Raw genomic sequence first — 18,019 nt, forward strand, 5'->3', positions numbered from 1 at the left:
CTGGCGTCCTGGAACTCCAGTTCATTTTCATTTCGAGTATTACTTTTATTCCGATGGCAATTGTCCTTACAACATATGGGTCGTTTTCATACCCATCAATGCGCCCTTGAACAAATATTTATAAAAAATAAATAGAAACGTTTGTGGTTTATAAATGATTTTATTTTACTCAAAACGAGTCAATGTAGTTAGAAAGCCATTAGAGTATCTGTGGGTCGCCCATTTATTCGCAAAATTGAGAACGGAATTTGTTTTCATTTTGATTTATAACACGTTTTTTGCTGTTTATCGTTTTTTTCTTTGATTGGCCGCTATTTGCTGATCTCTTCTGGTTTGTTGTTACTGTTATTAATATTAAATATTTATTTCGTGATTTTTATTTAATTTGCAATCTATAATTGTAATGTGATTGAGCTTTTTCAGTGAAGTTGAAAAAGTGTTGCCTACATTTGGGCGCTACATTTATGTGTGGGCGGTTGTGGGTGGTGCAAATGGCGCCCCACTTAACTGATCCACCTGTTCTGCAGAAAACACCGCCCCCCCCCCCGCCCGCCGCTTAACAATCAAAATTAAAATGAGTGGCTTATTAAAATTTTAACGCTCAAAAAGCATTTTACTCATCAGTCGATTCCTACTCTGGCAGTCAAAGAGATCGGTTGTGTCGCGCGCATGCAAAAGTGATTTATTTTTTGCTTATCGGTGCATTCCCTTTTGTGCTCAAAATAGCACAAATCATTTATTTGGGCGCTGCTTTGAGCGGTGTCGGCAGTTTGACAAAAACAAAAAGTGCATCAGGTGAAGTGCATTCAAACGGTGCTTTCTGCCCTTCGGGCAAGTCATCTACCTCACCCCGCGCAGAACTGCACAAGAGGTAAACAAACTTTGCTTATCAGTAAAACCGAACTGTTTATGCTCTGTTCCGGACATTTGGGCCCGCAAATTATTTGCTGAATATTAAGACAATATAAAAACAATGAATGAAAACAGTTTCGATGACTCTCAGCTTATAAAGAAGCAGATTGATCATGAAAAAATGTTCTCAATAGCTGGAAAATTACCTAGTAAGATTAGAGACGAGTGCCGATCAGAAATTCAACGCATTACATGCAATAAGTCTCAAAGCAGTCCCACCACAACAACAGTGACATTTTCTAGTGCCAGTAGCAGCACCATATACACAATGGCAAATCCCACAATGAGCAGCATCTGTTCTGGTTCAAGTGTAGCAAACCAAGAATGTTCCCAATTGACCAGCCCCGACATTGCAGCAAAAAATCTAAGCGGTGCTGCCAGAAGATTACTGGATGATCAAAATCGGAAAGCAGGCAAGAGAAAAAATGCAAAGCCACTGTCCCCCATCCTTAAACCGAAAAGAGTGAGCAGTACCCAGGGCCCGCACTTGGTCCCCACAATTAACCAGAAGGCAAGCTCTAGTAACAGGTTTGCTATTCTCGACACGGACATCATTACTAATGAAGAAAACGGGGAAGACATGATGTCTGAGGATGCCGATGATGCTAGTGCCCGCATGGACGAATTTCAATCTGCAGAAAACAATACTGCCAATAAATCCCAGGAAACATCTAACGCCAACAATCAACTCAAAGATTTTAAAAAACCACCCCAAATTGTTGTTAATATTAGCAACTTAAATGACCTATTTGAGCTCATACAAGAAAAGGCAAGTCTAGATAACGTCGTAGTCAAAGCTAACCAAGGGGAAACAGTCAGAATATTTCCCAAAGACAGTGACACTTACAGAAAAATTGTTAGCTATATGGATGAAATTGGTATGCAGTTTCACACTTACCAAATGCTGACAGAAAAAGCACACAGAATTGTAGTAAGGGACTTACATCACAGCACACAAAACAAAGATATAACGGCCGATCTGAAATGTTTAGGCTATGAAGTACTTCACATTCACAACCCTAGTTCAAGGGTTAATAAAGATGAAAAACTCAATATTTTTTTCATTAACATTAAGCCCTGCCCTAATATTAATGAAATTTATCACGTGAAGACCCTTTGCCGACAGAAAATACGGATCGAAAGGATGCGAAAGTCTAGTGAAATTGCACAATGTCGACGTTGCCAGGAGTATGGCCATACAGCTAAATACTGCCGCAGACATCCAAATTGTGCCAGGTGTGGTGAAAATCACCAAACCACACAATGTACACGTCCTGTAGATGCTCTGCCCACATGCTATCACTGTTCTCACGATCACATGGCTAGTTATAAAGGTTGCCATAAGTACCAGGAGCTTCTCCGCAGATCTATGGGGCCTGCGAAGAAGGCGAATCACTTAAATAGGCAGAATCATGGGTTCAACCATAGAGATCAGCAACAGTTTCCTTCCGTGCAGATTAATCGCCGTAAGAGTACTAACCAGTCAACTGAAGATCAGCAACCAACACAACAACACCAAAATATGGTACAGCATCAACCATCTATAGGCCCTGGGGTAAATACAAAAGTATCCTATGCCACAGTAGCAAAAGAATACTCTAATACAACTCCCTCCAAGGATGGACCAGCTCAGCGACGTTTATATAACTTACAAACGCAACAGTTATCGCAGCAACAACGACTGAACACTCAGCAAAATAATTCACTTGACGTCCAAGCATTGTTACAACAGCAACAACAACAGTTCCAAGAATGGCAGCAGCAAATGCAACAACAACAACAACATCAGTTTCTTATGTGGTTGCAACAGCAGCAACAAGATCAGCAACATCACAGAAATCAAACCAATCAACGACTTGAAAAGCTCGAAAGAATGGTATTTGAAATAACCACCATGTTAAAGCAAGGAGCTGGGAATGAACATACCTACCAGCTTTCTAACAACGCTCCACACCCACAATGAATCCACTAAAGATTCTTATTTGGAATGCCAACGGCATTTCAAGAAAAGCTAAAGATATTGAGCTTTACGCGCACAATAATAGCGTGGACATTCTTCTTGTGACGGAACTTAGAATTAAAAGAGGGGATACTGTTAAGATATATGGTTATGCTTTCTATCCAGCATTTAGGCCATCGCAAAATAATAATAGCGTTGGTGGAGCAGCCGTGTTCGTTAGGACAACTCTTCGCCATTTCCCGCAAAGGGTCATAGAGACACGCAGCATACAAATGTCTACAGTAAAAGTAGCTACAGGACTGGGTGACGTGCAGTTCGGCGCCATTTACTGTCCTCCCAGTGTTAGTATCGACGAAAGACAATTTACTGACACAATACGCTCTTGCGGCCAACGGTATATGATTGGTGGCGACTGGAACGCCCGACACTGGCTTTGGGGCGACACCTACAATTCACCCCGGGGGCGTGAGCTAGCGGAAGCCATCTCTATCACTGGAGCTAAGATACTTGCAACTGGTTCGCCAACCAGGTATCCTTATGTACCCAGTCATACGCCTTCCTGCATTGACTTCGCGGTGCATCATGGTATACCAGATTCCCTAACAAGTATAACACAAAGTTGGGATCTGGACTCCGATCACTTGCCTTTGATCATCAGTATTGTGACAGATAGTACCCATGTGAATCCAAGTCCACGATTAGTCAACAAGCACACTGACCCGCTCGCTTTTAGTCAACAACTGGAGAGCATGATCCCGTTGAACATCACGCTAAATTCTGGTGAAGAAATTGAAATGGCTGTTGATCACCTTACGCAAAGTATTCACAGGGCTGCGACTGCATCTACGCCTTCTGTTCCTCGGACAGGCACCCCCTATGGAATATCCCTAACAAGAGAGGCTAGAGAGCTCCTGACACAGAAAAGGAGACTCAGAAGGCGAGCAATCCGATCTCAAGATCCCTGGGACCGCATCTTATGGAACCGTGCTGCAAAACAACTACGAAATGTGGTAAGAGACCTTCGAAGTATCTTTTTTGAGCAGAAGCTGGCTTCTATGGACTATACGGTGGATGCTGGGTATTCACTCTGGAAGTCCACCAAATCCCTCAAAAGACAACCGTTCAGACAGGTACCCATTAGATGCCCGGGAGGTGAACTTGCTAAAAACGAGGAGGAACAGGCCAATTCCTTTGCAAATCATTTGGAGACTAGGTTCACCCATTACCAATTCGCTACAATGGAGCAGAATCGAGAGACGCTTGACAGCCTAGAGATACCCCTACAAATGTCGCTACCAATTAAACCAATCAGGGTTGAGGAAATTGCCGAAGTCATTAAATCAATGCCAATAAAGAAGACTCCTGGCATCGACAATGTCTGTAATGCCACGTTAAAAGCGCTACCTCTCCGAGCCATCCTATACATGGCGAAAATATTTAATGCTATATTTAGGGTGCAGTCCTTCCCAAAGCAGTGGAAAATGGCAGCAATTCTCATGATACATAAGCCTGGGAAACCTGAAGAGGATCCGGAATCGTATCGGCCCATAAGTCTGCTGTCTTCGCTATCCAAGATATGGGAAAGGCTGATTGCCAACAGACTAGGTGACTTTATTAAGGAGCGCCGTATCCTCCCAGATCACCAGTTTGGATTTCGACAGGGACACAGCACTGTGGAGCAGGTTCACAGACTGGTTAAGCACATTATTCAGGCGTTTGACGACTTGGAATACTGCAATGCTGTATTTATTGACATGCAGCAAGCATTTGACAGAGTCTGGCATATCGGCCTACTCTGCAAAATAAAAAAGCTGCTTCCAGCACCATACTATGGAGTCCTGAAATCTTACCTGGAAGATAGGAAGTTCATGGTCAGGGTCAGAAGCACCTACTCAACCCCTTGCTACATGAGAGCTGGAGTTCCGCAGGGCAGCGTCCTCGGCCCGCTGCTCTACTCAATATTTACCGCGGATTTGCCTTGCCCAAATATGCACCATATGGAAGCTCCCAGGAAGGCCCTACTCGCCACTTACGCTGACGATATCGCACTGTTATACAGCTCCAGTTCTTGCACTGAGGCAGCACGTGGCCTCCAAGAGTATCTCAATACTTTGGCTGCATGGTGCAAAAGATGGAACTTAAAGGTAAATCCACATAAGACCATCAATCCTTGTTTCACCTTGAAGACTCTCATTAGGCGCACACCACCCATACAATTTGATGGCGTAACCCTAGAACAACCTCTGCAGGCTAAATACCTTGGGATCACCCTTGACAAACGGTTGACCTTTGGCCCACACTTAAAAGCTGCGGCACGGAGATGCGGTCAGAGAATGCAACAACTGCGATGGTTGATCAACAGAAGAAGCACCATGACACTTAGAGCCAAAAGGGCAGTATACGCCCACTGTATAGCCCCGATCTGGCTATATGGAGTGCAGATCTGGGGTATTGCTGCAAAATCGAACTATAAACGCATTGAGGTCTTGCAAAATCGTGCAATGCGTGCCATCACCAACTGCCCATACTATGTACGTAGCTCAACCCTTCATCGGGACCTTAATCTGCATACAGTGGAAGAACAGATCTCAAGGCACACAAGCAGATACAGTGATAGGCTTAAAAGACACCACAGCATGCTAGCAAGACGCCTACTCCCTGCCAGGCCTCTAAGAAGGCTTAAAAGAAAGGGCTTTGCCAAAACAATTGGACAGCTTTAAAGACCCCCTCGACGTTTGAGACTCTGTTGTTAGTCTTCCCACGATAAGTGAGAAGTTTGGTTATATTATTTATATGTTTAATTGCAATGTTATGGTACTAGTACTGCATGTACGGATTCGTCGCTTTATAATAATAAACATTTAAAAAAACTCATCAGTTTTTTCCTTCCTTTGCTCGGACAACGTATAAAGTGGGGCGAAGTGGGTGGTTGGGTGGTGGGGTGGCAGGTGGTGCAAAGTGAGCGGAGGCTACTTTGATGTATTTTCATATTCCACCGAGACTCGCGAAATACGCAGGCCGGAGAAAGTGCAGTGGCTTGGTGGGCGGGGAAGGGCGGCGGGAAGGAAGCAGACTGCTGGCGCCACAAGGACGAAAAGGACACCCATCTCCCAGTCTGAGTTTGGCCAGCATCCCGTCTATCTGACATTTAAAACGCTGATTGATTTTACTTGCAATTATTCTTTATTTCGCCACCCCATTTCCACTCACTTCATCAGCCCAACTCGCTCGCCTTATTTTAATTACATTGATTTTGGCTAAATGCCGCAATTGTGTTTGCCTTGCCCCCCGCTCCTCGCTATTTGCACATCATTAAAATTTGAAAATTATTAAAGTGGCTGAACAAAAACTAAGACAAACACAAATTTTCGCCACCGAATCTGGCTTTTCAGTGGCTTTCGTGTGTTTTCATTGGTTAGGGGGATGTTTTCTGCGATAATCCACTTTATAGCGAGTTTTCATTCAGCTCTAAGCCTTGAAAAATGTTTGAAAGCGATTGAGCTTGATTCCTAAGCCAAATACTCATGACACAACCTTGAGCAGGAAGAATGTATGGCAATACTTTCACAAATATATATTATATTTTTTTTTAATGAGTTTGCTTTTTTTTCATAGCATTTTTATAATATTTTTGCTTAAAACTAGCTTAAATGTACTTTACAGAGATTCGATTTTAAGGCATCTTTACAACTGAAAAATGTTAAATGTATTTAATATTACAATTTATTGATTCAACATGATTTAAGCAAGGAAAAAGTGGTACGAAAAACCTTGAGCAGATGAACTCAGCACTATTATTTAACTAACTTATCAACTAAAGAGCCAAAACTTCAGTAAAACTAACTTGGGCAAACTTGAGTGAAGTATCTGCTCGCACTTGATGTTAATTTGAAATTAAATTTATTTGTGTTTCGTTTGATGATAACATCAGTCGGCTTTATAAGGAGGGGGGTTTTTACGAGGGAGGTATTATGAAGTTGCCGTCTAGATGGAAACAGATTATCGAACCAAACGGCGCATATTTGAACTAAATCCGATCACTGTAACACTTTTTATAAAGCATTGAATAAAGAGCAAAGAAGCGGAAGGGAGATATTTGCCAACCTGTTATTTGCTTTATCGTGCAATTTACAAGTTGAAAAATAAAAGGGAAGATTGAGGATCATTTTTAAAATCCCATTTTGAGTTGTTTGCACTTTTTTAATATGAGTATGTGCACAATTTTCCCAAATCTCAGAACCATAAAGAAAAGTGGGTAGGAAAACGTGTTTGTAAATTAGTAATATATCTTTAAAGGACAGCTTAGAGTTCCGATTTATAAACGGATATAATATGCGAATGGTCTTGTTTATTTTGTCAACTGTTTTATTAATATGTGCCTTGAAGATAATCTTTTTATCAAGGGGTATACCTAGGTACTTAACAGAGTTTTCCCATTGTCAATTTCAGATATCAGTCAGATATTTCATTAAGAGAGTGTTGTAATATATTTTGAATGTCAGAAGAAAACTTGAAAGTACGATTTCCCAAATATTAGCAGCCTTCGCCTTCTGCTTACCGATATTATTTCGTACTATCCACCAAGTGCGGTGATCCCACCAACCAACCATCCTTCCATCCATATATCCATTCATCCATTCATCCATCCATCCATCCATCCATCAGCAATCGTCCTGCGCCGCTTTTCCCAGCGAGGAAAACTGAGGAGTGGGTGGCAGTCGCTCTGAAATATTCAATTGGCTGCTGCTCATTATTTGTTAAGTGGCTTAATGAAAGCGTGGCCCTGTTCGCTGCTGAACTTGCCACCAGGACTTGCCTCCTTTTCCTGACCAGTGGCTTTAATTAAATCGCATTTTTTAATGTGTTTGCATAACTTTTGCCTACACTCCTCAAATACTTGGCGCCGCTTTATGCGCGAATTAATGGTATTAGAAATAAGCTCGTGGCAACTCAAGTGCATCAAGGGATGGGGAGGATCATCTTTGGATCCACATTCCTGGGCATCCGGCAGCAGCAGCTGCTCATAGTTCCTAACTGGCTTTGTGCGATTTAATTGAAGTAGTTTAGTGAATAATCGAGCAAATGAAATTCATCCACTAACCTTGGAATCTCACCTTCACTTTCTTTCAGACAAACTGGCCAGCTGCTTCGTGTGCAAGGCGGAGGCGTGTCCGCGCACCCGCCCACTGAAGAAGGGGCGTGGCCAGCAGTACGGCATCCCGGACGAGACGATCCCGGCGGGCGCGCGGGTCTGCAACAGCTGCCAGTGCAAGTCGGTGCGCAGCCGCTATCCCAACTGCCCGCTGCCCACGTGCCCCAATCCCAAGGATCGGGCCCAGCGGCTGCGGAACATTCCCTCCCGCCTCTTCGAACTGGCGCCCGAGCTGCGTGACCCGGTGATGGCCGAGTTCCAGATACCGCCGCACGCCACCCGCTGCTGCTCGGCCTGCCTGATGCGCATCCGCCGCAAGCTGGATCCGCAGCTGAATCTCACCGACGGCTCCAGCGGCGGCGCGGGCAGCGGCAGCGGCGGCGACGAGACGGATGTCAGCACCTCCTCGTGCGATGAGCGGGAGCCGGGTGGCTCTGATACCGCGTCCGTTGAGAGTCCGGAGAACTTGCAGCGGCACAAGTCGCTCACGCTGGTCAAGCAGCAGCAGCAGCAGCAGCAGCAGCATCATCATCAGCAGCAGCAGCAGCAGCAGCAGCAGCAGCAGCATCAGCAGCATCAGCAGCATCAGCAGCAGCAGCTCTCGCAGCCACAGCCACCGCCAGCTCCGCAGCAGAAGGGTTCGATGGCGCGCGGTGGCGACCAGGGAACGCCACTGATTATCACGCCGACCCGAATGGGCAGCAAGGCGGGAGCGGGCGTGGCCCAGCCGGCGGGCGACAATGACCGCCTGCTGCCGCCCGCCGCTGGCCAGGCACCGAAGAAGCAGAAGACCAGCGAGGAGTACGACTCCTCGGCCACGGAAACGGCGGACGAGGAGAACGAGAACTCGCCGGCGAATCGCCAGAGTCCCAAGGTCCTGTTCCACGGCCATGGCCATGGACATGGCGGCCATGCCAATAATGTGGCGGGCCTCCAGCCGCCGGCGGCCAATATGGTGGCGGCTGGAGCCGCTGGAGCTCCGGGCCAGCAGCTCAACGGACCGATTAGTATGCGGCGCGAGGCGGTCAACAATGTCCAGGATTGCGTCTTCTCCGTGATCGAGCGCTCGCTGAAGCACAAGGGTCCGCAGCCCAAGGGCGGACAGGGTCAGCAGCAGGGTCAGGCACAAGGACAGGGTCAGCAGCAGGGTCAGGCACAGGGTCAGCCTCCAGGCCAGAGCCAGTCCCCATCCCAGCAGCAGCAGCAGCAGCAGCAGCAGCAGCAGCAAGCTGCCAACAACGTGGAGCGCAAGGAGGTGACCATTGTAAGGGAATACCGCCAGGATCCGGGCATCCTGAAGCAGCAGCAGCAGCAGCAGCAGGCAGGAGCACCGCCCACCTCGGGCGCCGGCAGCCTGCCGCATGGCACCTCCGTGCAGAAGCTATCATCCCGACCAGCCGCAGTGGCACCGCCGCCACCGGCTCATCCACTGACACCCACCAGCACAGGCAACAACGGAACCAGCGACAGTCTAGCCACCTTGTCGGTGGTCAACTCGCACATGGGCGTGGTGGGCCAGCTTGGGCATCCGGGCCTAATGGCGCATGCCAGTGCCGCTGGAGGAGTCGGCGTGGACAAGGCCACCATAACACCGGTGGTCAAGAGCTCCAGCGGCGCCTCGAAGAGCGGCGGCACCTCCAGCCACTCGACGCCCACGCCGCCGGAGACCATAATCTACAATGTGCCAGCGGCGCATCCGCAACGTGGCATTCCGCCGCCGCCGCAGCACTCGGTGCATCCGCACACACAGCATCCGGCCCATCCGCAGCACCAGCAGCATTCGCAGCATCCGCAGCATCCGTCGCATCCGTCGCACGGCCAGCATCCGCAGCTGCAGGTGCCGGAACCGGAGCCGCAAACCCTGGACCTGAGCATCAAGAAGCCGCCGCGCGATGGCCACTCGCCGCACACGGGCGCCGGCGGATCTGGCTCCGTGTCGGGCGGACCGTCCTCCGCGGACCGACACCATGGCCCGCCGCCGCCGACCATGCCGATGAAGCACATCGTCCGCTCTGGCGGCATGTATCGCGGTGACACCGTGAGCGTGCCCTCGCTGGCTGCGCCCAGCTCCTATCTGTATCCCACACCGCCGCACGGCGTGCTCAAGGCCACCGGCGGCGTTGGCGGCGTCGGCGGCGTCGGCGTCGTCTCCGGTGTGCTGGCCAGTGCGCCTGGCAGCGCGCTGTACCTGCAGCCAGTCCCAGTGCCGGTACCCATTTCCATTTCGGGGCAGGGCCAGCTGCCGCCGCGAGCTGGACAACCGCCGCCGGCACAGCCGCCCTCCGGCAGGGGCGTGGCCAAGGCGCCGCCCAAGCTGAGTCCCCAGCAGGCGCACCACCTGCACCCCAGCCACGGACACTCGCCGTCGCAGCAGCAGCAGCAGCAGCAGCAGCAGGCGGCCGCAGCACAACAGCAACTGCTGGTGAAGAGCGGCTCGATCACCCATGGAACCCCGGCGAACAGTGCCCAGCAACAGATCATCGTGCACGCACCGGCGACGGCGGCCGCAGCACCCTCCTCCCTGCTGAGTCCCAAGTTCGACGGGCTGGTCAGGCAGACGACCCCAGAGGGAGTGGGCTCGGGCGGACCAGGCGGACCAGGTGGCAGTGGCAAGCATGGCTCCATAACGCAGGGCACGCCGCTGCACATGCCGCCGCATCACTTGGAGAGCAAGCGGCCCTACGAGAGCTACTACAAGAGCTCCCAGCGGCACAGTCCCGCCCAGCAGCCGGGTGGCAACCAGCAGTTGCCGCCGCCGCCGCAGCAGTCGTCGCCGCAGGCGCCACCGCCGCAGGGCTATGGTGTGGGTGTCAGCTCCGCCTATGCGCGCTCGCCGTTCGGCGGGGTGGTGGAGCAGCCGCAGGTGCTGAGCACGCGTCAGATCGTGATGCACGACTACATCACCTCGCAGCAGATGCAGGGCCAGCAGCAGCAGCAGCAACAGCAGCAGCAGCAGCGCAACATGTCGCGCGGCAGCAGCGCCAGTGGCGGCGGAGGCGGCGGTGGCTCCGACAAGGAGTCGCCCTCGCCGCGCAACAGTGTGGGCAGTGCCAGTGGCTTCGCCTACGGCGGCGACAAGGAACCGGCGCCCCGCGGCCGACCGGAGTACTCCAGTCGCGCCTCGCCGGCGGATCATGCCAATAGGTGAGTGAGATTTGCATGCCCTCTGTGATCCTTATTAATGCGTCCCTTTCCATGCAGCACTCCGAGTCCGCATCGCACGCCGCCGCCGCAGCGCCAGGGCGTCATCCAGCGGCACAACACGGGCTCCAAGCCGCCCTCGCCGGCTGCTCCGCTGCCGAGCAGGATGCACATGCCCCCGTATCAGTATGCTCCAAGTAAGTTATTTGTTTCTCGAATCAGGGCACAGCAACTAAAGCACCCACTTCGTTCTCCCCACTGCCATAGGTGGCCACGACGCATTGGCCTCGTTTGTGGACGTGGCCGTGCAGCAGCCGCAGCTGCCGGTGCCGTCGCAGAAGGATGACAAGTCGCCGGGCGCTGCGCCGGCGGTGGGACCAGTGCCCGGCTCCGTGGCTGGGCCACCACTGGGTCCCTCGCCGCTGCCGCCACACGCGGTGGTCGGCGTGGCGCAGCCGCCGCCGCCGACCGCTCACCACGACCAGCGGTACCGCGACCTGACCCTGCACCACCATCACAGCCTGGTGCAGCAGCAGATTGCGCAGCAACAGCACTACCGCAGCCTCAACGTGGCGGCCCAGGTGGACATGCAGCGGCACATGGATCAGGCGAAGCGTGTGCTGCGCCACCACCAGCACCAGCAGCAGCACCAGGCCCAGCAGCAGCACAACCATGCCCTCGAGCGGGACAGGGAGATGCAGGAGCGGATGCGCGAGCGCGAGCGGGATCGCGAGCGGGAAAGGGAGCGCGAGCGCGAGCGGGAGCAGCGCGATCGGGAGCGGGAGCGGGAACGCGAGCGCGAGCGGGAACGGGAGCGGGAGCGACGTGAACAGGACCGGGAGCGGCGTGTGGTGGCCGAGGAGCGGGAGCGCGACAGTCGGCGCATGGAGCGCATGTTCGCCGGCAATGTGGTCACTGCAGCAGGTGGTGCCGGCGGCGGGGGACCCTCGCCCGGCCAGTTCCTGCGTGCCTCGGTTCCGGAGACTGGTCCACCGCGCTCCATACCGGATCGCGAACGGGAATCGTAAGTTAACCATATAATAAATACGTGTAGTGGACAATATAATGAAACTAATTACCCAACAGGTACTATCGCCAGGCACACGGCGGTCCAGCTCCGGAGGATACGCCCGGGCAACTGAGCGCCCAGAGCCTGATCGACGCCATCATCAAGCATGAGATCAACCGCTCCAACGATGCCACTGCTGGTCCGAATCGCGAGTTCCCGCGCCCATCCTTCGTCCATGCGCCGCTGCCGCCACGTGGATCCGGCTCGGGAGGCGGCACCGGCACGCGCTCCTCGCCAGCCAATGTGCTCCATCCGATGTACCTGCGCGATCTACGCCAGCCGCTCGAGGGCGGCGCGGGCTCCCTGCTCACGGCGGAGAACAACGGCAAGCCGAGCTCGTCGGGATCGCCCAGTGTGATTAACATTGATTTGGATCAGGAGCGCCTTTCCGCGGCAGCCGCAGCAGTTGCCCAGCAGCAGCAGCAGCAGCAGCAGCAAGCTGCGCCGCAGTCGCAGTCGTCGCAATCCAGATCCGTGCACAGCCAGCTAAGGACGCCCACCTCGCAGGCCGGCGGATCAGCGCCCAGTCCGCAGCAGATCCACACAAAGAGCATTACCTTCGGCGAACTAACCGATTCCATAATAACCAATGACTACGGCACCAATCCTCACCTGCGGCCCACGCCGCCCTTTATGGCCTATCTGCAGGAGACGCAGTCCATCCTGCCGCCGGACCGATGGAAGCAGAACCGCCGCATGCAACAGAAGGCGGAGGAGGCGAAGCACCATTCCCAGCAGCAGCAGCAGCAGCAACATCACGCCCAGCAGCAGCAGCAGCAGCATCATGCCCAGCAACATCACCCGCAGATGCCGGGCAGCGGCTCTGGCTCGGCACCAGGCGGAGCTGGCCAGGGCGGAGCAGCGGGCGGTCCGGGCAGCGGAGGCAGTGGCGCCGGCAGAGCCAGCACGCCTGGCGAGGATGGACGCAACATTATCCGAATGCCCCAGGCGGTCAGTCCGCGGAAATTCAACCACGAGATGATGCTGCATCATGTGATGGGAACAGCGGGAGCGGCCGGCGAGGCAGTAGGACAGTTCTTCCTACCCAGCCGTGTGGTGCTGCCCGAGCAGCGAGGAACGCCCAGCGGCGGCGGCGGTGCACCTGGCGCCGGGGGACCTGGCTCCGGCGGCGGAGGCGGTGCCACCACCATTGACAACTATGTGAAGACCCGCATCGCTGAGGTGATGCGCGACGACATTGGCTATGGCAAGAACCGGACGGTGGAGGTGCGAACCGATGACGAAGTAACCGCCGATATGGTGGCCCACTCGCACGCCGCCGTCCATGCTGCACATGTGGCGCACGCGGCCCATGTCGCCGCCGCCCTGGAGTTGCAGCACAGGAACAAGGAGCCGCCGCCGCCAGAGATCAGTGTGTCGCGCAAGACGCCCAACCAGTACGAGGTGGTGGATGTCAGTGGACGGCGCTCGGCCGGCAGTGGCTCCGTTTCGGTCTCCGTTTCGGGAGCCAATAGCCACCACTCGCCGTACCACCCACCGGCGGCGGCATACGCACCCAGCACCTATGCCTTCCCCTACAGCGCCCTGAATGTGCCCAGTGCTGCCGGAGGACTGCCGCCGCACCAGCCGTTGCAGCTGGCCCACCAGGCGGTGGCACCACCCGGCGCCTTTGCCAAGGCCAAGGCAGCGCACGCCCTGAGTGAACTGGGCGCAGTGGGTGGCGGCGTGTCCCTGGTGGTGGGCGGCGGCTCTGGCGGCATTGCTGGCGTGCCAGGTGGCGTCTCGGTCGGAGGCGGCGGCCCCGGCGGTGGCGGTGGCCCCGGCGGCGGCGGACCAGGCGGACCAGGCGGCAGTGGCGGTGGCGGCGGCGCTGGCGGTCACAATTCCAGTTCATCGCAAGCATCTGCTGCTGTGGCCGCTGCAGTTGCGGCGGCGGCCGGTGAATCGAAGCCGCTGCTGCTGTCCAAGTACGATGCCCTCAGCGACGAAGATTAGTTGTGACTGCCGGCGTCGTCCTCGGCGTCGGCGTCGCACCTGCGGCCAGCAACAATAGCAGTAGCAGCAGCACTGCCGCCCGGCAGCAGCACGAGCGTGGTGTACGGCTATCCTGGCTACCGGCGACACTCCCAGCATCAGCAGCAGCACCAGCAGCAACAGCAGCCACCGCATCCGCATCCCCATCTTGTCCAGCAGCAGCAGCAGCAGCAGTCGCCGCACCGCCAGCAGCAGCTCTACCAGACCACGGTGCTGCCGCCTCCATTGCAGTCCCAGCAGCAGCAGCAGCAGCAACTCCACCAGCAGCAGCACCAGCAGCAGAGGAGCCTCTACTACGCCGGCGAGCATTATCCGGGAGGCAGCGGAGGCGGCTCCGCCGGCGGCAATCCGCCGGGCTACTACTGACAGCAGCAGCAGCAGCAGCAGCAGCAACAGCAGCAGCAACAGCAGCAACAGCAGCAGCAGCATATGTAGCCCCATATGAAACACCACGAGTTGTGGGATGAGATGTGTGAGCTAGGCAAACGACATGTGTAAAAATAAGAGATAAGAAAAAGGCTTTAACAAAAAGAAGAATTAAATTAGGAGCAGGCAAATAGTAGGCGGGAAATTGAGAGATCATCAGGATGCAGATGTGCAGATTTGCTGAGATGCGGAGCTGCTGAGAGGAGGCAAGTGGAGGGCAGACAGACTGGACAACATTCATATATAGTTGTGTCCCATGCAAATAATTTAGGCAATTTAAAAGTGCAAATAAACAACTGTGTCGCTGCAGACTTGTTGCAAACTAATATTTAACAAAATGGATTGTAAATTTGCGCATCCTGAGAGACTTTTTAAAACGTGATTCAAAAATTTCAATTTGAAAGTAATCTAAAGCAGATCATTTGTAATTGTATATAAAAAATCGAAATACTAAATCTAAGAAAGCGAGTTCTGTGCAACCAACTGTTTCGCATGCCTCCAACCTGGAGGCAACTCAGTCCTTTATGTCGTGTCCCCTATATCGTCGTGTCCTGTATGTGCATGTCCGTACTTGCGTAAACGCGTGTGTTCCTGTCCTCGTCTTTATGTCATCGGTCGATGTGTCCTTCTGCTCCTCGCACAGCTCCAGCCTCAGAAACCCGGGTCAGAAGGATATGAGAATGGTAGTGAGAACAAGTTAGATGCATATATAAAACTAAAGATCACACCACACACACACATATATATATACAATACACTATGAGCATAAGGAGTAAACAAAATAAATAAAAACACACTGTTGGGCTGTTCTTAGAAAAAAAAAACAAAATAAAACAAAAACCTAAGCAAGAGAAAACAAGTAATCGAGAAACAATTAATATATATAAATTACCTATAGAACACTTTAATCATTATTTAAACGACTTTTTGTAAATTTCATAAAACTGCGCATAAGTTAATCAATCTTATCAATACATTTACTATTACTATTATTCGTTTTTTTTTTTTTTTTTGCTATTTTATATGCAAGGCCTAATTTATGGAGCATGATTGTGTTTTATTACTCCTCTTAAGCAATCGCTATTGAATTATGTACGTTTAATTGCTAAGCTAATGAAAGTTTTAATGTAAGTACAATTTACAGTAAGCCCAATACATAGAAATATATATGGGATATACATACGCATATTTTTTTATATAACACTTATGTCATACGAAACAGTTTTAGTGTTTAACTACTTTACTGTTTAATTCGTTTTTTTAAACTTATTTTTTTACACGCAAACGCGAAACAAACGTGGGGAAACCAATTGAAAAACGTGAAAACAAAAAAATTAATATTTTTAATACATAATGAAACTAAAAACGAAACAAAATCTATATAGTAAATATATATGAAGTAAACAACAAACGCTAAGACTTATTCAACAAAACAAAAAATTGTAAAATATTAAAAGATATATATATGAATATATATATAAATACATGTAAAAGCTAACACAGATATTCGCAGCCCAAATCCGAAACAGCGCGGAAACGGAAATGGGAAACCCAAACGCAACTCTGGCCGAGCGGCGCGCAGCAACGTTTTAGTTAAGAGCAGGAAGCGTATTTTTTTTTATAAATATATATATATATAAATTAAATGGAAACAAATTCTATATATACAGAAAATTTTACAATATATATATGTATGTATATATATATATATGATATGAATATATATATATATATGATAATAAATGTATGTAAAGCGGCAGCATAACAACTAATGGAATACATCATAAACAGCGCCAGAGGTTCGAGCGGAGGATCGGGTGGGGCGATAGCGGCCGGACCGGACGAACGGACACGCGGACGGATTCGCGGACAGATTCGCGGACAGATTCGCGGACAGATTCGCGGACGGACCCATGACCCAACTCGAGGAGTTGACAACGAACAGCTGGCGTCGCTGGCACTCCGATCGCCGCTGGCGATCCTCGATTGTGAGCACTTTCTACACACATATAAATGAATATATATATATATATATAAATGAATAATGTATGAATAACCGAATTTTATAGCTGGGCGAATTACAAAGAGCACGCCAGCTGAATGGATGTAAAACAAAACAATGTGTATGCACAAGGCGTGCCCTGAAAATGATTTAAGCAAATCAAATCACATAATAAAAACGAACTCAAATTCGCTATATTGAAGGAACTTTATTGTTTTGAGTCTCCCGTTTTGTTTTTGGTGTTCTGTTGTATCAATTTAAAATCGATATAGTTGTATGGAAAACGCAAAAACACAAAAAAATGAAAACAAACAAACAAACAAACAGAAATTACAAGTAAAGGCGGTTTTTGAGCGCATATTGATAACAATAAACACAAATTATGGATGCATATAACACGGGGAGCAGCGAAAAGATAGTAAACAACAATATTATGTGGAGTATATGCATATGCATAAGCATATTATGTGCGCCGAGTCGCGTGCGCAGAGGTAGAGCTGATTATGATCGATACATGATAATGATGTTTAGCACTTAAGTTTTAGTTGTAACTTTATGCCTTAAGTTGTAAGCTTAAAAATAATAATATAAAATTAAATACAACATATTAAAAAGCAAACAAAGCAAAATAAAAACAAATACAAAAAAATAAAACAAAAGAAATGTATAACAAAATGTTCTTGTTTTTTATCTGCGTATTCATGGGATACATGTTTCACGGCTTCTTGCTTTCAGATCATCTGGACTTTCTGTGAAATCGTTTCCTTCTTCCTTCAGGAATTCCTGTTCCCCTGGCTTTCAACTGTGTATATTGTATATTGATTTTTGTTACCAGGCGAACATAATCAGAGGCAGGTGCCTACGGAAAACCAACTACCAACTGATCGTTAGCATTGCAAATTAGCTGTTCAAAACAGTAGTAGCCAATTTTGAGAAAAATGCCCATCGAAATATTTGAGATTTTTGCCAAAAGGCCGTTTTTACGAATTTCCGCCATGAGATAATACATTTTTTGTACCATCATTTAAAGGAAAATAATTCAAAATAATAAAAATAAATAAAAAATCCATAATACTATGGAATGTATGGAATATATACGGAATATGGAATTTCAATTCCCCATTAAACTGTATTCCAAGATTGAAAAATTAGTTTGCCCTTTTTTGTAGCAAATTTTTATTTTGATGATGTTATCCCTTTTAAAAAATGCGAAAATTGGACCAAAAAATAATCGAAACAGGAATAGCTATGATAGCTATTTTAAGGCTAGGTATGGTGATAAAACCCCTCGAATAATTCGAATATTTCGCAAAGCTCGTTTTTCACATTTTTTGTTAAAACAAAGTAGGGTTTTTTTTGGAA

The 18,019-nt window shown here is 49.9% G+C and overlaps 1 protein-coding gene across 4 annotated transcripts in view; it reads left to right on the forward strand.

Moving 5' to 3' along the window:
* The window catches only part of LOC6551120, a 77,711-nt gene extending 60,387 nt beyond the window's left edge, over positions 1-17,324 (forward strand). For all 4 annotated transcript variants that reach the window (XM_026982381.1, XM_026982383.1, XM_026982382.1 and 1 more), the window contains 4 exons: positions 8,003-11,168; positions 11,226-11,362; positions 11,433-12,189; positions 12,252-17,324. In XM_026982381.1, the coding sequence (XP_026838182.1) occupies positions 8,003-11,168; positions 11,226-11,362; positions 11,433-12,189; positions 12,252-14,190 (5,999 nt within the window). In that variant the 3' untranslated portion in view covers positions 14,191-17,324. The remainder of the gene's footprint in view (positions 1-8,002; positions 11,169-11,225; positions 11,363-11,432; positions 12,190-12,251) is intronic.
* The last annotated feature ends 695 nt before the right edge of the window (positions 17,325-18,019 follow it).

The sequence above is a fragment of the Drosophila erecta genome, unplaced genomic scaffold, assembly GCF_003286155.1.
Source record: "Drosophila erecta strain 14021-0224.00,06,07 unplaced genomic scaffold, DereRS2 tig00000126-arrow-pilon, whole genome shotgun sequence".
Classification (NCBI taxonomy): Eukaryota; Metazoa; Arthropoda; class Insecta; order Diptera; family Drosophilidae; genus Drosophila; species Drosophila erecta.